At 43.3% G+C, this 26,796-nt stretch overlaps 1 protein-coding gene across 3 annotated transcripts in view; it reads left to right on the top strand.

Annotated features, from left to right (window-relative positions):
* Positions 1–26,796, top strand: part of PARVA (parvin alpha) — a 171,804-nt gene that overhangs the window by 82,560 nt on the left and 62,448 nt on the right. For 2 of the 3 annotated variants that reach the window (XM_033203788.1, XM_033203790.1), the window contains exons 2-3: positions 24,905–24,994; positions 25,073–25,143. In XM_033203788.1, coding sequence (XP_033059679.1) covers positions 24,905–24,994; positions 25,073–25,143 — 161 coding nt within the window. Of the gene's footprint in view, positions 1–16,433; positions 16,448–20,384; positions 20,392–24,904; positions 24,995–25,072; positions 25,144–26,796 lie in introns of those variants that run through there. The other variant, XM_033203789.1, reaches the window with a different exon arrangement.

The following is a 26,796-nucleotide window of genomic DNA, read 5'->3' as shown; positions in this document are numbered from 1 at the left end:
ATTTTTGTATTTTTGTAGAGATGGGGTTTTGCCATGTTGGCCAGGCTGGTTTCAAACTCCTGACCTCAAGTGATCCGCCTGCCTCACCCTCCCTAAGTGCTGGGGTTACATGTCTATGAGCCACAGCACCTGGCGGGACATACATTTAAAATGGTCACGAAGAACCATTTAAGGCCCTGTCTTCTAAGGAAGCCTCCCTGTTTCTGTCAATGAGCTCCTTTCATGGACTTACTGCTGCTCTTTTACCACAGGTTCTAGCTCCGCATTCTTCTTTCTTCCTCTCTGTATGTGGTACTTCCCAGCTAGATCAGTAGTTCTCCGTGGGGATGACTTTGCTCCCACCAGCCTCTCCTCTGGGGAACACTAAGCAATGTCTGGAGATATTTTTGGTTGTCACAACTGTGGGAGTGGGGGAATGCTACTGGCATTTAGTGGGTAGGGGCCAGGGATGCTATTAGACATTCTACAGTGTACAGAACAGCCCCCCACAACAAGGGATTATCCTGTCCAAAGATCAATAATGCCTCTGTTGAGAAACTCTGAGCTAGATTGTAAGCATATTATGAGTTAATGTATTGTCTTAGGATTCTACTCCCCAGATTCTTGCAAAATAATAATCCCCACTAGCAACTAACATTGATCAGATTCTTACCATGTGCCAGGTATTGTTCCAAACCCTTCCTGCATATTTACTCATTTAATCTTTTTCATGAAGAATTCTTGTTATCCTCTTTTACTAAAACTGATCATTATGGAAAAATCATAACATGAGAAAACTGAGACCTGAGAGAGTTGAGTAACTTGCCCAGGGTCACACATCTGGTAACTGCTGAAGCTACTCATTAGTAATACGAATAATAGTAGTAGTACCAGTAGAATTTTTATTAAGTCAAGAGCTTTGTACATATTGACTCATTTCATCTTTGTCATGACCCCATGGAATAGATATTCTCTAAATCTATTTCAGATATGCAGAAACTAGGCCTCAGTAGAACTTTGCTTGTATTTATGAATTTGTATATTTCTTAGATTAATGTCTGTTTTCCCCACTGCACTGTAATCCAAAGAATGCAAGGACCTTGCTGATCTGGTGGATCTTGTGGTAACCCCACTATTCAGCTCTGGGTCTGCCAATACTACATATGCTAAGTGATTAAGGGAAAAGAGAATAAAGCCTCAGGGTGTTGGATGCCCATGTGTATTAGTCAGGGTTCTCTAGAGGGACGGAACTAATAGGATATAAGCATACATGAAAGGGAGTTTATTAAGGAGAATTGGCTCACATGATCACAAGGTAAAGTCCCACGATAGGCCGTCTGCAAGTTGAGGACCAAGGAAGCCAGTAGTCGGTCAGTCTGAGACCCACAGCATTCGGTCTGTGGCCAAAGGCCTGAGAGCCCCTGGCAAACCACTAGTGGAAGTCCAAGAGTCCAAAAGCTGAAGAACTTGGAGTCTGATGTTTGAGGGCAGGATGCTGGCAGCTGATTTAGATGGTGCCCACCCAGACTGAGGGCGGGTCTGCCTGTCCTAGTCCACTGTCTCAAAATGTTAATCTCCTCTGGCAACACCCTCAGAGACACACCGAGAAACAATACTTTACCAGCGATCTAGGCGTCCTTCAGTCCAATCAAGTTGACACTCAGTATTAACCATCACACCCTGGATGGACCAGTTGAGGCCTAGCTGTGGCCTGGTCAATGTGCTGCGTTTTTCTTGCCCAGTTGCTTTCCTGTGGCTCCTTCTTTCCACTGGACCTGAAAACTGCCCATAAGAGGATCTGGTCCTTATCACTATACAGGGTCCCCAAACTGGTGGAAGTTTATTGAGAGTTCTCTGGTTTCTTCTGGGGCTTGTCAAAACAAGGAGAGCATCTCATCTCTAGCAGCTAAAAGCTCATGACTATGTTAAACCCTAGATTTTCAGGCACCTTCAAAAGCCTTATGACTTGTTCTTAGAGGAGGGAAGGGTTTTCCTGCTGCTGGATGCTCACGTCCCTACCTAATGAAATTTGATGACACATGAGGCTAGGTAGAGATGCTTTTTTTTTTTCTGTCTGATATCTGGATATTTTCAGAACCCAGATAATTTTATCGTATTTATATCAAACATGCAGGTAACTCTAGACTTTTATATCTGTATTATTTCTGGGGAGGCATAATATGATTATGAATGACAGTAATTGACATTACATGCTTTAATTAAATTTCCTTTGCCATGAATCAAAACCTTTTAGTTCAGTCCTACAGTGCTATTTCTAGATTCCTCTTTTATAGACTCTAATGCATTAGTCAGTAGGTGGACATAATTTTTTTTTTACAAAGTCTGCCTCCTATAGATTAAATGAGATAATGTGTGCAAGAGGCTCAACTTAACAGTTACATAATAGTTATTAATCCAAGAATGTTAGCTAAATTTGCATACTCTGTGCCTTTTAGCCTTTGGCTCCTTGAAGAATATTGTACTTCTTAGACGATCACCATAAAGCTGATGGTTATGGAAAGAGCCCCTTTTTCAAATGATCATGGGGAGCACAGTAATTACATCCCAGGATTCCTCCTTCTGGGGCTTTTAGGGGATCTGTGGAGACTTCGAGTTTTGTCCTTTTCCAAAAGGGTGAAGTACCCCAGATAGTCTCCTGCCGCCACCACCCTCCTGCCCCAGTCCAACAAAACAAAACAAACCCTTCATCTATCATCAGAAGCTATCAATCTCCTAGAGAGGACTAAACAAGGAAGGTCTATATGTCAGTTCACCCAGACCTAACCCTGCCCTTCACTTGGGTGCACAAAGTACCTTGCCTTGGAATATGCACCGGTAGCTCCAGGGCTCTTGAGCATCCTTGAGCACCTCTGCAGCCCTCTGAGAACACTTCACACCTTGGTCTTGAGGGTCAGACACAGCAGGAAGGAAGAGTCCCCTGCTAGATTCTAGCCACAGTGCCTCCTTCAAAGTGACTTTCCCTAGGTCTGAATCTCAGCAAGACCACTTTTGTCCCCTTGCTCAGTCTCTCCCCACCCCTGAGGCAGGTGACTTTGGCACAGGGTCCTGGGGGACAGACCACAGTGGTTGGCATATTTGCTGAGTCCCCCAAGATCCAGCATCCTGGGAACCAGTCCTGAGTCCCTGCAGGGCTACTCCAACAGGGTACAGATGAACTGGTCCCAGCACCTGAGCAATCCAGTTAGCCCAGGGCCAGTGCTGCTCGTCTCCCTGCCTTATCTGCAAGCAGAAACAGCTGTACGGTTCCAGGGCCTGCCTCCCAGGCAGGGCGTAGCATTAAGCCAACCAACCAGCAAACCCAAAGGACCAGAATGACAGTTATTCAAAAATGAGAAAGTTTTCTTCTTTTCCTTAATGCATGCCTAAGATTACATACTTGTGCTTAGAAAAGTGTATGTAAATACCCTCCTCTCCTGTGGGAAGAGCCTGTCCTATCAGGTGAGACAACCTAAACTAGTAGTTAGATCTTTGTGATCTGGTTTAGGTTATCTCATCTGATAGGACAGGCTCTCCCCACAACAATTGAGAAAAAGCTTTAAGAGCACAGCATAGCCACTCTGTGTCCAATGTGGCCTTGGGGTCATCCAGCTATACCCACAACTTGCCTCTGCCTTTGTAGATCCCCATAACCTTGAGTCTGTGAGTCAGCTAAGAAATTTCAGATCCCCCAGGTGAGACTCATTTCTCGGTAGCCCGCAGCATTTGAGTACCCAGCCCAACCTTCACCCCTACCCTGCTCTACAGGTAACTTGAAGTATATACCCCGAATGAGCAGAAACAAGCAGGCACTTCAGATTTCAGGTTGCCAAGAGGCCAGAGGCAGAATCCTGCTTGCTTTGCAGCAGGTCTGTGAGTCTCCAGTGGCATCGTATTAAATTATATAGGCAGCCACTTGTTTGCAACTGACGCACTGAGCTGAGAGTTGTGCTGAGCAGGAGGCATTCTCTTCGGGAAGCATTTGAGAAGATCCTATAGCTTCACAGACCTCCAGTTGGTCTGAAAGCAGAAGGGTGTGGGAAACCACAGGGAGGGGGTCAGCTCTGAGCAGAAGATGCCATGATCGCCATGAAATCCTAGACCATGGGCTGCGGGGCACTTTGCCCTCAAGGTAGGTCAGAGCCTGGACAAAGTTGAACGTGCTGTGGTGGGAGCCATTCTTTGTTGGGGGCACCGTGGCCGGCTCCCAGCTGATCTCTGGGGTTTGAGTTTCTGAGATGGTGAGTGCTCCTCCTCTTGCATTTGAAGGGTTTTTATTTTATCCTGGCCTGCCTTATTGTGGCACTGTTGTTAGAGGTAGCTATAGGGGGTAGGTGGGGGTGTCTGACATTTAGAGATAGGAGGGAAGGGGGTGAAGATGAACAAAGAAATGAAGGAGTAAAGGACTTATGGAAGAATAGCTCTACCTAAGATTACTGCTTGCTGTTCTGTGCTCTTACATAATGGTACATAGAATCATGAGTTCTGAAACATTACAAAGAAGCTTTGGGCTTTTGTGAGCTATGAGCCTGCTACTTGCTTTTCCCTAAGACCTGACAGCCAACTCCATTCCATAGCTGGAGTAGAGAGGGTGTTGTCATTCTGATTAGTGACGGATATAGGAAAAGTACAAGTGTCTTACTGTAAGAGCTCCTAATCAGTAAAGGCTAATAGGTCTTTCCAATTCTCCCATATAGTTTGGAATAGATAGATTAAAACAGAAACTGAGGTGGGTTTTATTGATGTGCACATAAGTTCTTGGCAAGATTTTCCATTCAGCTTCCACCCATAGGTTAAATATGGTTTTAAAAATTCATATGTTTGGGTTGATGGCTGAGCTGAAACGCCTCCCTGTAGATTTTGACAGGTTAAATAAAGGTTACATTGGTTTGGGCTCATTGATCGGGTTCTGAAAACACACATAATTAATAAAGGCATAAAAAAGGTGGTGGCTCTAAGCAACCTTCAGCCACAGTGGAGCCCAAGGGATGGCCATGGTGAGCGAGCCCTCTTGGTTCCCCTGAAGACGTACTGGGGAGACACAGCGTCTCCCTGGGGTCCGTTGTGCTGTCATCACAGATTAGCAGCCCCTTCCTAATGGATGAATGTATAAACCACAAATCCACTCCTTTGCCCCCTCCAGGAAGGCATTTGTATTGAAGGTCACAGCCAGAGAAGACAGTAACTTGGGGGGAAAGCAGGAGACTTTGAGCGATCCAGAGGTCACAAGCAACCCCTGGAGGCTCCTCAGCAGAGCCGGTGTTTGCCCTTAGATCCAGGAAGTGTGCGGAGCCGATATGAAGGGAAGAAGGTGGTAAGAGGACCCTGGGCTGCTACTCATAGAAAAGAGCCCTTTCAACTGTTTCACCTACATTTCAGTGGAGACCAGTGGAGATGGATATTTTCTCCAATATTGACGAAATAGTATAATTTTTTTCTTTACACAAATTGCCACTTAATGTAATTTGTTGACTTTCCTTAGGGGCTTTGATAGACTTTCATTATGGATTTTGGCAGCAAAGCCATTATATATTAAATATGGTAATCTGTGCTTGCTATGTTAGTTGAATATTTTTTTCAGATGGACATTATTCTGAGTCTGAAAAGCTTCTTGCCTTGATCTGCCTCCTTATGTTACAAAACAAGCCTATGTGTCGCTTCTACTTTACCCCCACAGTCCAGTTCTAAAGTGTCATTAAAAAAGAACTTCTGACTATGGAAAACTTCTAACAAATACAAAGGTAGAATAGTGTAATACACTCCCAATGCACCCAGCAGCCAACAACGATCAATCCATGGCCAATCTTGGTTTCATTCACACTTCCCATCTGATCCTCTTCCCCTGCTGGAAGATTATTTTGAAGTGGTTACCAGATATATCATTTTAGCATATATATTTAGCATATATATTTATAGCTCTTAAACATAAGGATCCTTTTTTAAAAACACTATATTACACATAAAAAACAATAATTCCTTAACATGTTCAGCTATTCAGTCTCATAATTTTGATTGTTTCATCAGGCATGAGTCACATGCCCAACTTATTATTCATTATTTTTCTGGTTAGACTCAAGATTGAAATAAGGCCATGTATTACAGCTGGTGGACATCCTGTCATAAAATATATTTATTAAAGAAACCTGTAGAGTTTTCCACGTCTAGACTTTGCTACTTGTACCTTGACGGTGTCATTTAACATGTTCCTCTGACCTCTGCGTTTCCCAAAAACTGATGGGTAGATATAGGACTGATGGTGGTGTGTCACTTCAGGGAGGGCGGGGAAGCATTATTTCTGGTTGTCTCTCTTTTTGTGATATTAGGAGCTATTGATGATCATTGACTAGATAATTAATCCATTAGGGATTTCCAAGTGGTAATACTGTCATTCATGCATTCCATCATCATTTATTAGCTGAAATACTTTATAAACATTTCCTTATTAAGTATTTGGCCAGCCAGAGATATATTTCAATTTAGAAAGATAGGATAAATGTTAGATTATTTCCCTTTACTTACCAGTTTTCAAAATGAGTGTGTTTCCTAGCATCCTCTAGAGGTGGCTAGCAATGGGTTATATATTGTTTTTCTAGTGTCATTATTAACTCATGGACTTAAATATTTTTTATGTGTTTTGGTCCATTGCTGATATCCTTATTGATGCTCAAATTTTTCTGTCTTTGGCCAGTGGAAGCCTCTTTGATACAACTCTATCTAGTAGAAATCTATTGCTTACTGGTTTCTGGTTCCAGGCTCTTCTCATATATTTTTTGTTCTGTATATTTTTAGATCTAAAATCAGCCATTTCTCCAAGGAGCTCTGATTGCTCTTAGTGGGTAATAGCATTCATATTTATTTAGAGACCACAGTCCAAGTGCTGTAAGAATTGAGCACTATTTTTTTTTCTGCTTCTTGCCACCTCTGAAACTTAATCTCAACACAGTTTCCACTATCAGCACCACCACCCATTACAGCCCCCAGGCCATCACCATACTATCTTCATCTTTCCTCAAGTGACCAGCTTCCAGACTCCATAAAATATTCCTTCTCCAATCTGCCTGGGTACTTTCACCATGCCACTTGTTCCAAAATGTCCTTTAATGTCATGAAGCATTGTGTGGGCCTTTTCTAGTCCCTTTTTCACCCTGCTGTCTCTTTGCATCTGTTTGAAACCCAAGACAAGGAGATAGATGATAATTTCTTAAATTCTCCTCCAGCTTTGTTTTTGAGCTCTGCTGGCTTGCCAAGTCATTCTTATTCTACTAGGTCATCACTGGGCAGTCCTTCCTTCCCTCCCAGTTTGTATGCGTTGTTGGCATGTACTGAGAAAAGGTATGGAAAGGGTAAACCAAGAGTTAGAGGATGCTTACAGAGGCATGCACTACTGTGCTGGGCATTTCATACGTGCGTTGTCATCTAAGCTTCATTATAAACCTGTGAGCTAAGTATCATGATTCCCATTTTAGAGGGGGAACAAGTTAGGTAATAGGCAGAGCTGGGATTAATCCACAATCTACCTTTCTCCAGAGCCCAGGCTAATTCAAACTGTATCATCAGGGTAGTATACATCCTATGAAGACTTCTGCTTGAATGGGTCCATTAGGGAACCTATTCCCAGCCATCCTACAGACTTCCAAAACTCTGCTTGTATCTTGTGGCTCCCCATTGCTTTCAGGGTTAAGCTCATACTTGGTATGCTCTGGCTTGTATGGCCTTGACTTAACTCTAACAACACTCCACAGTTCCATTACCCTCCAGCAAGCCTTCCCAAAAATGTTCCCTGTTCTCATGTCTCCAGCCCTTCTGTATGTCTTGCTCCCTCTTCACCTGGTGAACTCCTAATCCCCTTTAAGAAGCAACTGAAGCATCTCCTTCCTCGTGAGGCCCTCCCTGATTTCCACTTTCAGATGACTTAAGTGACACCCCCAGGCTCCCATAGAGTACTATGCTGTACTCTGGGGCTGGTTCTTATTCATCCCTTTTACCCCAGGATATAGCACAGGGCCTGACCTGGGAACGTTGGTCAGCAGTGCTGTCAAATGCACATTTAAATGAATGAGTCTGTACCAGCTACCCCACACTTGCTCACATAGGTAAAATGTTATCTTCTTTGAAATGGTTTTTATAGTTTCTTATGGACTTTGCCACTCTCTGCTTATATTGTGCATGTTTATTTTTGTGTACAAGCTAAATTATGCCCTAGGCCTAGAAGATGCAACTGGAATGAGGCTCCCATCACATTGCCTTGCACATAGTCAAGACTGAATAATTATCCATTGAATCGAATCAAATGGAAGGTTGTACAAAAGGAAGCTATAGTGGAAGTGTCAGGCATGCAATCAGCAGAACGTCAGACAGGCAGTTAAAGCATCTTCGATGTACTACAATTTCTTTTAATAGGTTCTCTATACAGATTTGCTGTCAACATGAATTGTTAGTTTAGGGAAAAAAAATCAGGGTGCTGCAATGGGTCTGTGCTGCACAGTGACTGGCAGTGTTTTGCTGTTTCCAATGCAGTAGTCCACAGATTTCCAGTTGCCGACAGGGCTTAGTCCTTCATGCTGAAAAGGCCTAAGTTATAAGCAAAAATGCTTCACAGTCGGTGTCCTGAACCCCTCCTCTCAGAACCAACACATGCTCACCCTCTCTGCTTCCTCCATTGCTGCCTCAGTTCCTCAGCCTTCCCCATTCCAGCTTCTCTTCTTAAAGCCCAGACCTTCAGATGGTTAATGTCCTGGCTCTCGTGTAGAAGGGAGAGCTGTGTATTTGGATGTGGGACTCTGCTGGAAGGGGAAGACTGCTCAGGGACAGCGTTGACAGACCACTCATCCATTCAGTAAATACGTATTAGCACATATTGTGTGTCAGGTGCTGGCAGGACAGTGGTGCACAAGGCCTCAGTCCTCAAAATAGTGGAGGAGACAGGTGTCCTTCAGATATGCACACAGATGCACAATTGCAAACTGTGGTGAATGAGATAGAAGAGCAGAGATCTGTCCACAAAAGGATCTGGCACTGCCTTTGCCATGAAGCCCTCCCTGGTCTCCCGTGGTGGTGTGAGGCTCACCTGGAGGTACTCCTTCATCACTGGAGCGAGGCCAGAATTGGCCCTCAGCCCACCGAGACGGGGGGCATGTGTGACTGTGAGCTCCTCGGGCCAGGGTTCCTTCTTTCCTAGAATAGTGTGTGGTATACAGTAGGTGCTCAATCATTGTGTAAGACTGGGAGGAAACGAATTAGCACATTTTGCAGATCCTCATTCCATCAGATAAAGGGGTCACTGGCTTTCCCCAGTGCTGTGATCATGATTGTATTAACATGATGCACAAGCGCTACAGTTTCAGCCCGTTCCCAGGAAGGTGTCTGTTCCCAGAAAAGTTGTAAAGCATGAAATAATGAATGGAGAGTCCTAGTGCGCAGGACCTGGCCCCAGGAGTTTTCTCAGGACAGTGTCATACCCTACTGAGAATTAGCTGCCCAGCCAGCATGGCCTGCATTTTCTCAGACCAGAGCCAGGCCAGGGACAGGACTGACGTCCTGATCATCTCAGCATGGGCTTGCCATAGAGTCGGGACTGAGGAAATATCTGTTTTTGCATGGCATTGGCCTAGCGTCATATATAAGGAACCGGATTCTGCAACCTGCTCATTCTTGGTTGCTTCTTCCTTGGAGGAAAAAAGCATGTTCTGTTCCCAGATATGCTCCTAAAAATATGCTCTCTTAACTCCCGGCCAGTTTCCTGTGATTTCTCTCCTGGGGAAAGAGGAGAAAGACTCTGGCCCCCAGTTCTCTGGGTGGGCACAGCAGATGCTTGTACACCCCATATCCTAACCCCTCTGTGTCAGCCCCGCTGTGGGAGACTGTGGTGCACACAGCAGGGTGCCAGCTTCTCATACCTCCCCTTTTCTGTCTCAAGGCTTTGGCTTCTGAAGCCCCCTCAGCCTGCACTCTGCACAGCCTGGAAGTGTGGCGAGAGAGAGCTCCTTGGGGGTAACCTCAACTAATGGGAAAGTCTCCTTGAGACACTTTCTGCAGTTTCTCAGAGAGCCCTACTAGGGATTAAGTTACCCAGTTTACCCAGTTACAGGTGACCAGCTTAGAAACCCACCTTTATTGTCTCTTCTTGGGTCTGTCATACTCTGTTTGTTCTTCTTTCCTTTCCTGGGATTTCTTTCCTGCTTTCAAGCAACTCCAAACTAAGACATTGGAGAAAGGAGACAACTCACTGTTAGAATCATCCTGCTGGGGACCTTTTCAGGGAAGTCACTGAAGTTTTCTGGATGTTCGCTTCCATGAAAGAGAAAGAATATAGCGTGTGCCAGCTGGGCATGGTGGCTTGAGCCTATAATCCCAGCACTTTTGAGCCCAGGAGTTCGAGACCAGTCTGGGCAACATGGTGAAACCCTGTCTCCACACCCACAAAAAAAATACAAAAATTAGCTGAGTATGGTGGAATATGCCTGTAGTCCCAGCTACTCAGGAGGTTAAGGTGGGAAGATCACTTAAGGCCAGGAGGTCAAGGTTACAGTGAGCTGTGATCACGTTATTGCACGCCAGCTTGGGTAACAGAGAGAAACTCTGTCTCAAAAAAAAAAAAAAAGAGAAAAAGTAGAAGAAAGAATATAGCCTGTGCCCTAACTCTCATATAGGACTGTGCACGAGTTCCCAGAGGCCCCACATTCCTTGCTGGTCTGCCTGTGAGCACCCACTCACCCTTCGTAGCTGGGAAATGACTCAACTGTCCCCTTCCAAAAACTGGAAACTACCTAAACGTTCAACAGTTACGGAATGGTTATGTATGATGTATACCTTCAATAGAGATTGAGAAGCTACTTAAAGTGATATTTTTATGGCATATAGAAATATAACAAGATTATATGACATGAAAAAAGCAGGCTATAGAACCCAGTATGTTTTGAAACTATATATAAAACATAGACATACTTGTGAGAAAATATAACATGTTAACAGAGTTTAACTCTAAGCAGTAGGATTATTTTATCTTTTTAAAAATATTTTCCAAGTTATCTTAAAGAGCATGTTGTTCTTTTATAGTCAGAAAAAAAATCAACCATTATTGAAAACAAAAATACTGCTCAAATATTACCTCCTTTTTAGTCTGTCCTTGCAGGGGCTGAGCCTCCATAGAATGACCAGGCAACCCCTAGGGCTTAGCTTATGCAAGATTATTCTCCATTAAACTTTCTCCTGGCTTTACGTGGGAATGCAGAAGTGACTGTGTTCCCATGCCTTCACAACAAATGTGGTTTGCAAAAATGGCGTGATATGTATTTTCAGGCCTTTTTTAGAGATATGCATTGTGTTTGGGGAACATTTCCTCTGCCTAATGGACAAAACATTTTCATATAAAAAGCAAATGTTGCTACATAAAACTGGGACAACATATAGCATAGTGTTAAGGATGTGAGAGCTCTGCAGCCAGCTGGCTCAGGATCAAATCTTGGCTCCACTTTCTAGCTGTGTGGCCTTGCTCAGGTTATATAACCTCTCTGGGCCTCATTTCCCTCATCTGTAAAATGAGGATTATAATAGTACCTACTCATTGGATTGTTGCAAAGATTACATGGGTTAATACATGTAAAAAAGAAAGTGTTATATCGATGCTCCTGATACAAGGGACGTACAATTGTGTGCTCTCACCATCATCATCATCGGTCACAGGAGAGAGTTTCCACAAACAGTGCTTTTCAGGGTAAACCGCTGACTCTTCAGACAAACCCAGAATTAATCCACCAGCGATCCGATCCAACCGGAACACAGCATGTCTGTTTGCTTACTAGCCCCACTGAGAGCTGTTTCCAAGGAGGTTACCTCTTAGGAATTCAGTGGACTAGTAGTTGATGTGGCACTTTTTAAGCAGCACTGAGCCACTGCAAAAATAAATGACTAGCTGTCCAGGATTCATAAATAAGAAGGACATAGACATGAAGGTCAAAGAGCCAAAGAGAATGAGATGAAGAGAGGAAACTTAATTCAGGTGATGCATGAAGATGAAGGCCAGTGAGGTGACAAGCCTTCGCCAGGTGCCTCTTGTGCCCATGTGGCCTTTGCCTAGGGTCCTGCTGAGAGCCTGTGGCTCCAAAACGCTCCTCTATTGCTGCCTCCACCCTGGAAGAGTACGCTGCTCTCAGGACTTGGTTCGGTACTGTGTGAGGGCCCACATATTTCATTGCAGTTTGTGGAATGCAGTATCCGCCCCCTCACATTAAAACATCCTCCAGGTACTTAGTAAGTGCTTATCAGGTGCCTGGCACTGTGCTGGGCTCTGAGGGCCACCAAGGTGGCTGCCTTAGGAACCAGCAAGCTCTGGAAGGCAGGTACTTGTCTTTGTATTCATGGCTCCTGGCCCATCTCCTAGCACCAGAGATGCCCATACATGCTTATGAATCTGTGAGATAAGTAATGCCAGCTCCACCCTGGCTGTCCTTGGTTTAGGTGGCTTATTGTGTCTACATTTCCTATGTAATTAGCCAGCTTACCAGGTCAAGTTCTGTGTTCTCCCCAAGGCCATTACAAACGCTTAGGGCATGTGGACACGCACAGATGCACACCCATGCACAAAGGCATGGCACTGCTGCTCTAAGTAGGAGCAGACTTTCAAACCAAGGAAATGGTTCTCATTCTCAATCTGAAAAGATAACAGGGTATGGCATGGCAAAAGACAAAGAACAGTGATGAATATTGTTCCCTGGGCCCTCTATGCCTGTTTTGTGTTTAAATTTAACTCCCGTGGCTTACTTGGGACCTCAAATAATGTTTCAACTCAGATTGTTTTGACTGCCTGAAGCCAGCCAATGGTGCTTCTATCTCCTTCCGGGCCCACAAGCAATTGGAGGGCAGCTGCATCACATGGTTGGCTGAACAGTAAATAAGTGCTTAGGGGCCATTTGCTTGGCAGACTTCCAACTCTGCAGAGCCTATGAAACAGACCAAAACAAAGATAGGTGGAAATTGTAGGACTTGGGACTATAGGTCCTGCTGTCAGCTCCCATCACAACACCAGCTTCTAAGTTCCCTCTTTTGGCTGTGCTCCAAGGGCCGTATGTCAACCTTGGTGACCAGACAGCTGTGTCAAGTACAAGAGAGTGTGGTGAGACCCCAACAGTCTGCTGAGGCCACCAAGAGCTGGCTCCCATGTTTACCTGAAGTCACATATTATAACCACTGAAACAAGTACCCTTTTCGTTAAAAACAATAAAACTTCTCTTGTTTAAAGGTCTGGGTTGGGGGGTGCAGATTTTGCATTTTCTTCTAGCAATCTCACATGGGAAAAAAAGTGAACCCATATGTTGTAGGGAAGGGTGAGTATTAAGAACAGAACTTGTTCCCTTAAAAGAAAAAGCTATTGTAGGCAGAATAATCACTCTCCCAAAGCTGTCCATGCCCTAATCCCTAGAATCTGTAAATATGTTACTTTATGTGGCAAAGGGGAATTTCAGTTGCTAATCAGCTGATCCTAAAATAGGGAGATTGGCCTGGATTATCCAGGTGGGCTTAATATAATCACAGGAAACTTAAAAGTAGAAGAGGAGATTTAGAGTATGCAGTGAGAGGGATTTGATCCTTGCCACCACTGCTGGCTTTGAGATGGAGGAAAGGGACCACAGACCAATGAATGAGGGCAGCCTCTAGATGCTAGAAAAGGAAAGCAAATGGATTACCCCCTAAGCTGGTAGAAAGGAACACAGCCCTGCTGACACTTTGGCTTTAGACCAGTGAGACCCATGTTCGTCTTCTAACCTGCAGGTCTGCAAGGATAATACATTTGTATTGTTTTAAGCCACGAAGTTTGTGATTTGCTATTACAGCAATAGAGAACTAATACAAAAGCCCGTGGTATAAAGACCTCCATAGGGGACCATGGATAGATGCAAGTCCAGAGAAAAGTCATTGAAGAGACTATCGAACTTTCAGTGACACTTGTACTAGTGAGACAGACCCGTTTTTAATAAAGTAGAAATGACCTGGCCAGGCATCCCTAAGTTAGGAGGAAGCTCTGTCTTTTCCTAACTTTTCTCATCTCAGCCCTGGAAACAACCAACAACTTTGAGTTCTCAGTTGAGAATGAGTACACCTTGCGCTGTAGTGATCTTTGGGCTTCGCCTCCTGTCCAAATGCTTCTACAGAGCTTAGTCAGATAAATTACTCCTATCTCCGTGGTGATGGGAGGAAACATTTGTTGTCTCATAATATCTTGGATTTCCACCCCATTTCATGAACACTATATATTTTTAGAATAGTTTTAAATTTACAAAAAAAAAGGAAAGGGAGAACAGGGTTTTCGTATATCCCATGCCCAGTTTTCTCTCTTATTAACATCTTACATTAGTATGGTACATTTCTTAAAATTAACGGACAGCAGTGATATATGATTACTAACTTACAGTTATTGATATATTACTTTTATATTACTTATATTATTATTGATATTACTATATTATGTCTAAAACCATAGTTTATTCAGATTTCTTTAGCTTGTACTTAATGTACTCTATCTGTTCCGTATTACGTTTTGTCTTCATGTCTCCTTAGGCTTCTCTTGGCTGTGACAGTTTCTCAGACTTTTTTTTTTTATGACTTTGACAGTTTTGAGGAGTACTGGTCAAGTATTTTTTAGGATGCCCTCCTGTTGGAATTTGACATTTTTTCATGCTTAGGCTATGGTTATGGGTTTCTGGAAGGAAGGTCACAGAGGTAAAGTGTCATTTTCATCACATCATATCAAGGGTACATAACATCAACATGGTTTATGACTGTGGATGTTGGTCTTGTTTACCTAGCTGAGGTGGTGTTTGTCACATTTCTCCACTGTAAAGGCATACTTTTTTCCTCCTTCCTATACAGTACTCTTTGGAAGAAAGTCACTAGACGCAGCCCACACATAAAGAGAGGGAGTTATGCTCCATTCTTTCAGAACAGAGGATCTAGGTAAATTTGAAATTCTGTACGGATTAGTTTTTTCTCTTCCATGTATTAATTTATTCAGTTATTTATCAATGTGGATTCACAGACATTTATTTTATCTATGGGCTTTAGATTATTATAACCCAATTTATATGATAATCCATTTTATTATAATCCAATACTACTTTATTTTGTTATTCAAATTGTTCCAACTTTGGCCAGCTCTTTCAATCAGCTCCTGTGGGTCTTTGACATCCCTCTTTTTTTTTTTTTTTTTTTTTTTTCCGAGTACTTCCTTCCTTTCTGGCTCCAAGCTTATCTCATATATTTTCTCTGCAGTCCTAGAATCAGCCATTTTTCCAAGGAACCCTGGTTACTTTTATTGAAGAACAGGACTAGAAATGAACATCTGGGCTCCATGTACATTCATTACTACTGGAGTATTGATGCATCTAGGCCTTCTCAGTTAACACAGTAAGGAAATATATGTGTGTGCACTAATTTATAGAAATACTTAGAGACATATACACATATCTTGTAACCATCTGTATCTATGTTAAGGTAAACATAAGTTCTTACTGGTGTCTCTAACTCCAATGCGTTATCACATGGACCATCCTAGCTTTTTCCCATTGTTTATCTATAACCTCCCACTCCAGTGAGAAACCTGGCTCCTACCATCCACCATGCATTTACTTAATTGTTCAATTCCAGTATACACATATAGCAGTATCAGCATTGTTAACCCACACCCTATGGGAAACAACTTTATCAACTAGAGTGCAGTGCCTAGATGCAGTTCTTTTTGCCTTTGGTCTCTGGAATGAATCATCTCATTTCCAGAGATATTTAAGTTAGTACCCTTCCCATCACCCCTTTCACTGAGGTCATCTCATGTATTTGTAATACAGTTAGATTCTGTTGTCACAATCTGCATTACATCCTTGGGTCCTCTAACCTTCTAAATGATTTTTTAATTTGCTTACATTAAGGTTTGCTCCTTGTTAGGGTTTGAATATTTGTCACCTCTGAAACTCATGTTAAAACTTAATCCCCAATGTGGCAGTATTGAAAGGTGGGGCCTTTAAGAGGTGATTGACTCATGACTGCTCTACCTGGATTAATCCAGTAGTCCCCAGCCTTTTTGGCACCAGGGACCAATTTCATGGAAGACAGTTTTTCCATGGACATGGGGTTGGGTGGAGGGTAGTTTTGGGATGAAACTGTTCCGCCTCAGATGATTAAGCATTAAATTCTCATAAGGAGCACACAACCTAGATCACTTGCATGCACAATTCACAACAGGGTTTGCGCTCCTATGAGAATCTAATGCTGCCACTGATCTGACAGGAGGCAGAGCTCAGGTAGTAATACTCACCCACTGCTCACCTCCTGCTGTATAGCCTAGTTCCTAACAGGCCATGGACCAGTACTGGTCCACGTTCTAGTTCATAGCCTGGGGGTTGGGGATGCCTGGATTAATCTATTAATGGATTAATGAGTTATGGAATGGGACTGGTGGCTTTATAAGAAGAGGAAGAGAGCTGTGAGCTGGCACACTCAGCCCCTTTGCTATATGCTGCCTCAGGACCCTGCAGAGAGTCCTCACCAGCACAAAGGCCCTCACTAGATGTGGCCCCGCAACCTTGGACATCTCAGCTTCCATAACTGTAAGAAATACATTTTTTTTCTTTATAATTACTCAGTTTCAGACATTCTGTCATAAGCAACAGAAAATGAACTAAGACATTTCTTATACTATAAATATCATGTGTCTGCCATTACAGTATCATACAGAACACTTTCACTGTCTTAAAAATCTTCTGTACTTTGCCTATTCAGCATTTTCTTCCACTTATCTTTTTACTCTCTCTAGTTTCACCTTTTCCAGAATGTCATATAATTAGAGGTGTATAGCATATAACCTTTTTAGACCAACCTCTTTGTCTAGGAATATGCATTTAAGGTTCTTTCATGTCTCTTCTAAATCTAATAGGTAAGTTAAATCTACTCACCTATTAGAGGATATCTTGGTTGCTTGTAGTTTTGGGTGATGATGAATGAAGCTGCTATAAAGATTCACATTCAGGGCTTTGTGTGAACATGTTTTCAAATCAGTCAGGTAAATACCTAGGAGATTGACTGCTGGATTATAGGGTAAAATTATAGTTTTGTAAGAAAACACCAAACTGTCTTCCAAAGTGGCTCTACTATTTTGCATTCCCACTAGCAATAAATGAAAGTTCCTGTTGCTCCACATCCCTTGCCAGTATTTAGTGTTGTCAGTTTTTTTGGATTTTAGCCATTCTAATTGGTGTCTAGTGATATCTCATTGGTGTTTTTGTCATTCCCTAATCACAAATGATAATGAACATCCTGTCATATGCCTCTTTGCTATATGTACATCTTCTCTGGTGACATGCTTATTCAGGTCTTTTGCCCATTTTGTAGTTGGGTCAGACTTGCATACAAGTCTTATCAGATAGGTATTTTGCAAATATTTTCTCTCAGTCTCTGCCTTGTCTTTTCATTCTCTTAACAGTATCTTTTGTAGAGTAGACTGACTGACTGATTGATTGATTGATTGATTGAGACAGAGTCTCACTCTGTTGCCCAGGCTGGAGTGCAGTGTGCAGTGGTCTGATCTCAGCTCACTGCAACCTCCGCCTCCCAGGTTCAAGCAATTCTCCTGCCTCAGCCTCCCAAGTAGCTGGGACTACAGGTGTGCGCCACCATGCCAGGCTAATTTTTGTATTTTTAGTAGAGACAGGATTTCACTTTATTGGCCAGGCTGGTCTCAAACTCCTGACCTTGTGATCCGCCTGCCTTGGCCTCCCAAAGTACTGAGATTACAGGCGTGAGCCACTGTGCCTGACCTGTAGAGTAGAAATATTAATAAAGCCCAACTCACCAAGTTTTCTTTCATTGATTATCCTTTTGGTGTTGTATCTGAAAACTCATAATCAAACCATAGGTCACACAGATTTTCTCCTATGTTTTTTTTTTCTAGAAGTTTTATAGTATTGTGCTTTAATTTAGGTCTGTGATCATTTTAACAATTGAAGATTGTATCTTTATAGTAGTCTTGAAGTATGGTAGTGTTCTTCCTCCAACTTCGTTATTCTTCCATATTTTGTTGGCTACTCTAGGTCTCTTGCCTTTTTGTGTAAACTTTAGAATCAGTTTGTCAATATTCACAAAATAGCTTTCTGTGATTTTGACTGAGATTAACATTGAATCTATACATGAAGTTGGAAAGAATTGACATCTTAAGTTTTCCAGTCCTTGAACACTGAATATCTCCTCCTTTATTTAGATCATCTGGGTTTTATAATCTTCTGCATATCAGAAGATATGGTGTGCCCATTTTTTTAGATTTATACCCAAGTATTGCATTTTTTGTGCTATTATAAGTTATACTGTATTTTTAATTTTTAAATGTCAACTATTCATTGGTAGTATATAGGAAGCAGTTGACTTTTGTATATTAGCCTTGCATTCTGCAATCTTGCTAGAATTGCTTATTCTAGGAGTTTTGAGGGTGAGGGGCATTGGTGGTTTTTTGTTTGTTTGTTTGTTTGTTTGTTTGTTTTATGGTTGATTCTTTACAAATATCACCTACAAGCAAAGACACTTTCTTTGTCTTTGTTTACCTTTTATTTTCTTCTCTTGTGTTATTGTAGTAAGATTTCTAGTATAATTTTGAGTAGGCATGGTGAGAGGAGACATCCTTGACTTGTTCCCATTTTTAGGGGCAAAACATCCAATTTCTCATCATAAAGTATGATGTTAGGCTGTAGGGTTTTAAAATTTGTTGTTGTTGTTGTTGTTATTGTTGTAGATGTTCTTTCAGATTGATTTTTCACGTAGAGAAACATTGCTGGGACTTGCTGACCAGACAATATAGTTGTATTTAGGTGCCAGGAGCTTCTGTATATGCCCTTGAACCATTTAGAAATTAAGGGAGCCTTAGTAACTTTCAAGAGGACTAGAAATTAATAATCAGAGTTCTGATAAGGATCTAGAGCAGCCTAAACATCTCACTGGGGCCCACTGGCCCTGAAGGAGAAAGAATATCCTGGTTCTTTTCTTGCCCTCTCTCAGAATGGTTTTTTGCAAGTACAGATGCAGTGGGCGTGGTTCTGGGAGTGTGGAGAATAGACAAATTCAAGACCCTAACACTCTGGACCCCCGCCCTACTTATCTGCTATTCCATTCCTCGCCCCCTTCCCTTGTGCACACTTGCATTCTCTGTGCTCAGACATAATCACTACGCCCTCAACACCTGCCCTGTTTTTCCACATCTTGCTATTTTTACACAAGATGTGCCTTTTGTAGTGCACATGTGTTGGTTGAAAATTTACATTTTCAAGGTCCAGTTCAAATGTTTCCTTTTCTAGGACTACTTCCCAATCTTCTCCATCCAAAGTTTGCCTTGTTCTATATGAGCCCCTGTGGCTCTCTCCTTACACCTCTGTCACCTCTGAGTGTAGCACCGTGTGCACTGCATCTATGGGCCTACCTTTCCCACCACCTTGAGCAGACTGAGGCAGGCCTATGTCAAATCCCCAAACCTGTATCACTAGTGCTGGCATGGGGACTGCTTCAGAGGCAGTGCCCAGTAATGCTTATTGGTTGAATGAAATTACTGGCCTTGAATATTTAGAGACCTCTGTCTATTCTCTCCACGTTTGCTTTCCCCCGGGTATTCTTTCAGTCCCTAGATGTATTCTGGGATGCCACCGCGTTTCTTTTCTTCATGAACAAAAATCAGGGGAAATTACCATTCATTGCAGACCTACTCTATTCACTCATTGACTTTAGAATCCTGGTATCCCCATGTTATCAGTTAGGGAGTTTGGGCTCTGAGGCCAAGAAAAATACCTCTTCTAACTGACTCAAACAATAAGGGAATTTATTGTATCTCCTATAACAAGACATATAGAGTTTGAGTGGTTCCAAGGATGGTGGCTTAATACTATCAACAAGAACCCCATCTTTCTATATTTCTTCTCTGCCAGCCTCAACACACTAGCTTCTTCCTTGAGCTTACTCAGTGCATGGCTACAAAATGGCTGCATCAAATCCAGGTATAATATCCTGGCACAATAATGATTAGAAGAAGGTTGCCTTTCTTCCTTGGGTCTCTCTTTAGAATGAAGGAAAGTGATTCCGGAAGCTTCTAGAAATTTTCTGTCACAGTTCATTGACCAGAATTGACATGATGATGCTTGAGCCAACCACTGCTACAGGGATCAAGATCATCATGATTTGTTTAAACCAATAGTGGCTTTACCTGGAGGCATAGGAGGGAGGGGTGTATACTGAAACAAAATGAGGGTTCTTTCAGCAGGGAAAATGGATAAATGTTGGGGAGCAAACCACCAGTGTCAGCTACACCCTTGTTATGGCCAGAATTGTTTTATACTGAATTTCAGGGAGGTTAACCTACTTAGATAAGGTTCCACAGTTGACAAAAACAGAAGTAGGGTTCAAATCTGTACACCAAAGCCCATCCAGGTACTTTCTTCTGCGCATGTGGACCCAGAGTCAGACCACATATCCCTGGAAACAAAAGCCCCCTTTCTCATGGTGAGCACTTCAGGGGTTCAGGCAATCTCCCTGCTTTCCCTAGCCCGACCTTCAGCTGGGCATTTGATCTGTTTATTAAGTTATGACTTAATGGCGCTGCAAGACATTCGGACCTAGTTTTAGATTGTCAGAGGAGGTTCAGGGGATAAACATCAGATTCCCATTCTGTGCCAAGAAAATTTGGTTGTAGTTCTTTCTCTTTCAGTGCCTGAGGATTGGCAAGGGGCTTCTGCTGGGTCCTGCTTTGGTTTAATAGAAATGAAACCTCCAAAGCAGGAGGGCTGTTTTGGGAAAGTGGCCACTAATGGGGCCCCATGGGGCAGGGGCCAGGCCTGCACTGGGCAGTTTGCATATTCACTTTTACAAACAGTTGGCTCAGAGTCAGCAGTTAATGGAATGGGAATGATGTTCCTGTACCAAATCGTTTCCTGAAAAAAACATTTCCAATTGCAAACATATCTTGGCCTTTCTTCTTGGATTTGTTATGTCTCTGCGAGTGAATTAAAGAGGCAGGGCAGAGGGGAATGTTTCTGACTGGGGATTTTTCATCTGAAAACATGTTTAACAGTGATCTACACAGAAAAAGAGATCCTGTTCAGATCCACCTTTAGGAGTCCTGGCTTCAAATATTGCATTGCTAGTCACACACACTTTAGAGATGTTTCCATACCTCTCTATTTACAAATTGGCTCACTTTGGCTGTACAACAAGTCTTGAGACAGATGTGACTTTACTTCCCTTACAAAATGTAAGCTGGAAATTCCCCCCCAGAAATGTGCGTGCGTGCGCATGCACACGTGCACACACACAGGCTAAAATGTAAATGTATTTTGTTTTTCTGGGAAAAAGGTAAAATTCTTTGCATCCCATACTCTGCTTTGGCAAATTCTGTCGCAACTCATAACCTGTGCAGTTGAAGGGTAGTCTTGACAGTTTGAATTATGTATTCAACAAATATTTCTTGAGTGCTTACAATGTTTGAGATGTTGTTTTAAGTAATAATAATAGCTGCATATATTTACCTAGCTCTTACCGTCTGCCACACATGCTTCTGGGTACTTTGCATATATTAACTCATTTAATCTTCTCAGCAACCCTTGGAGGTCGGCAATATTGCTGTCACTCCCATTTTGCAGATGAGAAATCTAAGGCATGAGAGGTTGAGGAACTTGCCCAAGGCCACAGAGCTGGTGGATGGTAGATTCTGGATGTGAACGTAGGCAGCCTGGCTTCTAACCACTGTACCCTCTGGCCTCATGGAGGATCTAATAGTGAACAAAAGAGAAATAGTACCAGTCCTTACAAAACGTACATTCTGGTGGGGGAGAGAGTTAACAGACATATATATTATTATTTCGGATCATGATGAGAAAATAAAACATGAGAGAGAGGTGGGGGGCGCTAATCAGAGTCTGATAGAATAAAATCTCAAATCCTACCTATGACCTGAGTATGATGGGAAGTCACAAGAAAGCTTGAAGTGGGAGAATGTATGATCCTATTTACATTTTTATAGAACATTCTGGCTGCACTGTGGGAAGTAGGTGAGAGTGGGGGAAATGCAAGCAAAGCAGTAGAGCCATCAGAAGGTGGTTCTGATAGACCAGGCGAAAGATAACGGTGACTCAAGTCAGGATGGTGGAGTGGGGAGATGGTGAGAAGTGGGGAATTGGGTCCTGGTTTGGAGGTGGAGCCCACAAAACTTGCCAGTGTTTTGGACAGATGCAAAAAGTGACGAAAATGAGAACTTAAGAGCGATTCCTCGGAGCTTGGTGTGAACCATGGTGTAAATAGTGGTGCCATCTACTGAGGAGGATAAGAATCAAGAACACATTCATTTTAGTGCTGGTATAGTGGCTATGAGGGTGTTGAGAATCACAAGTTCTGTTTGGATGTGTACATTTGAGATCTCTACTAATAGAAGTAAGAGGATACATTGAATAAGCAATTAGATTCATAAGCTTGGAGCTCAGAGTCAGACCTGGGTTGGAGATTTAAATGTGGACATGGACATTAGTTGAATGGGATGACCTAGGACAACATTATCCACTTAATCTCTTTAAAAACTTTTATTTTTTAAGTTCAGGGGTACGTGTTTGTTACATAGGCAAACTTGTGTCCTGGGGGTTTGTTGTATGGATTATTTTCCCATCAACTATAGACTGGATAAAGAAAACGTGGTACATATACACCATGGAGCACTATGCAGCCATGAAAAAAAAGAACAGGATCATGTCTTTTGCAGGGACGTGGATGGAGCTGGAGGCCATTATCCTTAGCAAACTAACACAGGAGCAGAAAATCAAATATGGCATGTCCTCACTTAAATCATGAGAACACACTTGATGACCTTGTGATGGAAACTTTCTACATCCATGCTGTCCAGTATTATAGGTACCAGCCACCTGTAGCCATTGAGTGCTTGAAATGTAGGTGGTGCAGCTAAGGAGCGGAATTTTTAATTCATTGAAATTTAAATAGCTCAAGTGGCTAGTAGCTACTGTATTGGACAGTGCAGATCAGTGTAGCTACAGGAGAGAAATTCCCAGGCAGGAGCAAGTTATTTCACTGGCCAGTAAGCCTAGCCTTGCAGCCACATTTAAACATGACTTTATTTCCACTGCTCACTGCATGCACAGCAATGCTTGTTAACAAAGTAATGAAAACGGTGCTTCTTTGTGAGAAATAGCCTGGGAAAGAAAGAAAATTCGTAGTTCTAGGGGAGATATTAGAAGAAACTATAGAAGTCTAAGGAAGCAGTTGTGCTTAACTGAAAAACAAACACAATCTGTACCTACAGAATCATTTCTTTTGGCTTCCCTGGGCCACATTGGAAGGAGGATTGTCTTCAGCCACACATAAAATGCTCTAAACACTAATGATAGCTGATGAACTATTAAAAAAAAAAATCTCCAGATAATCTCATAATGTTTTAAGACAGTTTATGAATTTGCATTGGGCTGCATTCAGAGCCATCCTGGGCCACATTGCAGCCCGTGAGCTGTGGGGTGGACAAGCTTGATTTAAGCTTTGAAGGTACCCCTTCTGCGTTTCTGTCATGTGTTATGAAGAATTCTATGAAATGGTAGGTGTCTATGAATGTGGAGACTCAAGGTGGTGACTGGCTGGTACCCTATGTGATTGTCAGAGGCCCGCTGCAAAGGTGTTAAGTCCCAGCCTCGCCATCCAAGTTGTGTCTCTTAGGGCATAGAGTGTGTTTCACTCCCTTTGTTCCTCATTCTCCTTTCAGTCCAGCTGCAGCTATCAGTGTGTGTACTGATGTGAAAGAACTCTTTGTAAGTGGCTGCCTTGTGCTTAGAATTTCTTGCAAGTCTATGCTGGCAGTTGGTGAGGCCAGAGTCAATAAAAAAAATAAAATGGAAAGATGGGACGTTGCTTTTATTAGGGTTGATTGCAGCTGCTGTATTAGCTCTTTAAGAACCTCTTGGTCACCAACGCCTCTGAGAAAATGGCCTTTCTGTGCTTAATTGGCGAAAAGCAAGGGGATTTAAGTCACTGCTTTTAGGAGGGGTAATCCAAGGTCAGCACTCACCAAATGTCTGTCACACAACTGGTTTTGTGGGAGGAATTTTTCTGTACTAAGGCTCCATGTGGGGGCTGGGCACTTGGAGGAGCGTGGGCTGATCATCTTTGGTAGTTTTTACCTGTTTTTGTTTTTCTTTCTGAGGAAGGTAGAATTACAGATTTCTAGGATTCGAAGACTGTAAAAGTTTACTGTTCATCCAGTCAAACTCTTATTTTCAGCTGAGGAAATGGGCCAAGAGAGATGAAGTGCCTGGCCCCAGGTCCCACAGCTGGTTCCATCTCAAGGGTCAGGACCAGAGCTCAGGGAAGGGCCAGGACTGAGGTATTTTTGAGCAGTGGCTGGGGTTGGATGGAGGTGGGAAGGCAGATAATCAGGAGAGTACCTCAGGGAAGCCAGGAGAGGTGAGAAGTCAGAAGAGGGTGGAAGTGAGGATGGAAATGCCTTACAACGTACATATAGCCTCAAACCCATGACCCCGTTCATCCTGTCAGCAAACAGTCACTGGGCACCAGACAGGAAGAAGGGACAGGCAGGAGGCAGAGACTCAGAAAGAAGTCAGCGCCTACCTCGCTTCCATTTATTCTGAAATCTTTTCTGAGAGGAGGGAGATTTCTGTGCTCTTGAGACCTCACTGCTTCCTTGAGGAAGGCAAGTGAAGTGACAGCTGGCAGAGGTGAGATTAAGGGGACAATTAGGTCCTTTCAGCCAGGCGAGGCCATGAATTGATCGTAGGCTGAGTAACAGCTGTAATCTACCCTTAGTGGGTTTTTTTCTCAATGTCAATATCTAACACCCTTGTTACAGAGCTCCGACCCCCTGCCGTCCGTCAGCTGAAATGTGACCCTGTTCTTCCTTTTCTTCCAGTGTCCGAGCTGCAGGAGGAGGGAATGAACGCCATTAACCTGCCCCTCAGCCCGATTCCCTTCGAGCTGGACCCCGAGGACACAATGCTGGGTAACTGTGCTCTTGTCTCTGAATTCGCTTAAGCTTTCTCGTGCCAGCACCCCCACTGAATTCCTTTTCTTTTTAAAGAGGAGAATGAGGTGCGAACAATGGTGGATCCAAACTCACGCAGTGACCCCAAGCTTCAAGAACTGATGAAGGTAAGAAGAAATCAGGAGCGGTTTCAGGTGCCTCACAGACCCACCAGGTGTCCATATGCCACCTGCTCTGTGCAGGCACCCCACAAGCCCCTCAGTGAAGGTAGAAAGTCATGGTGGCCCCTGCCTCAGGCAGTGGGTGGTCTAGTAGATGGCCATCGAAAACGTAACCAATTGTATAAGCGTGGGACGTGACAAATGCCCAGTGAGTGGTGCTGGTCACAGCACCAGACAGTTCAGTACAGGTAAGCTCACGATGGCCAGGATTCCAGAGTGCACAAAATGCTTATTTTCTCAAGGACCTTCAAAAGCAGGCAGTAAAGTAGGAATTAGTCTCATCCCTATTTTCCAGATGACAAAACCAAGTCTCAGAAAAGCCAAAAGGTTTGTTTATGGTCATAAACAAGGAGACGGAATTCAAGCAGAAATGAAGGAAATGAAGTGACATATTGTGCATAATGTACCTGCGCAGTGGCTGGTGTGTGCTTGTCCTTCCAAAACTGTTCATTTCTCCCCTGCATCTTATTCCCTGTCCTGTGTTCCTCCTCTTCGGCTTAACCAGGCTGCACTTAAGACAAAAGGCACTCACACCTGTCATCCCAGCACTCTGCAGAGGCCAAGGCGGGTGGATCACTTGAGCTCAGGAGTTTGAGACCAGCCTGGGCAACGTGGTGAAACACCACCTCTACTAAAAATACAAAAATTAGCAAAGTGTGGTGGCGCATGCCTGTAGTCCCAGCTACTCAGGAGGCTGAGGTCGGAGGATGGCTTGAATCTGGGAGGCAGAGGTTGCAGTGAGCCATGATCACGCCACCGCACTCCAGCCTGGCCCTGTCTCAAAAAAAAAAAAAAAAAAAAAAAAAGCACTGGATGTCAGAGCGATTCATTCCCCATGCAAATCTGAAGACGCGGTTCCCCTGTGCAAGATCTGTCAGAGTTTCCCGTCCACCTCAAGTTGCAGTCCACTCCTAGAGGTGGTGTTTAGCGTCCTTGCTCTAGCTGCCTCTTCATCCTCAGATCAACCACTACCCGGCAACACAGGGATGTCAGAACTGCTCCTCCCAGCAGCCCATGCATGCTCCCAAAACTCCCCACCGCCAAAGCCTGGCTAATGCAGTCCACTCTGACTTGCCTCTCATGCCCTTCATCTGAAAGTCTCAGCACGGCTACTTGCTCCAGGAAGCTTGCTCTGAACTCGAGTGCCATGGCTCAGCCCCTCCGTGGCTGCTATGGCACTGTCCTTAGTTCTGTTGTCGTCTCCACGTAATATTATAGCAGACTTCTCTGTCTCTTTCACTAAATGGTGAACTTCTTGGGGTTAGAAACTGTCTTTTTTTTCTATCACTGTACCCTAAAGACCCAGCACAGAATGTCACATATAGCAGGTATTTAATAAACATTAGAGGATGGATGGAGGAAAGGAAGGAGGAGGAAGGGTGGGTGGATGAATGGGTAGGAATTTCAGTCAGCCAGGAGTATTCAGAAGTAAAATCAAACCCATGTGAGGGTTGGGCCATCTCACTAGGGACTGGAGGACTGAGGGCAATCATCTCAGAGGAGATGTATAAATGTCCCTTCTGTCTGCTGAAGGGAGTCTGTGCCCTGACCCCAGAGTTCAAGAGAAAGCAGGCAGCCTTGACTAGGTTGCCATGCAGC

The sequence above is a fragment of the Trachypithecus francoisi genome, unplaced genomic scaffold (assembly GCF_009764315.1).
Source record: "Trachypithecus francoisi isolate TF-2019V2 unplaced genomic scaffold, Tfra_2.0 Lachesis_group8, whole genome shotgun sequence".
NCBI classification, from domain to species: Eukaryota; Metazoa; Chordata; class Mammalia; order Primates; family Cercopithecidae; genus Trachypithecus; species Trachypithecus francoisi.
The sequence above is the reverse complement of the archived record's forward strand: the minus strand, read 5'-3'. Positions and strand labels throughout refer to the sequence as shown.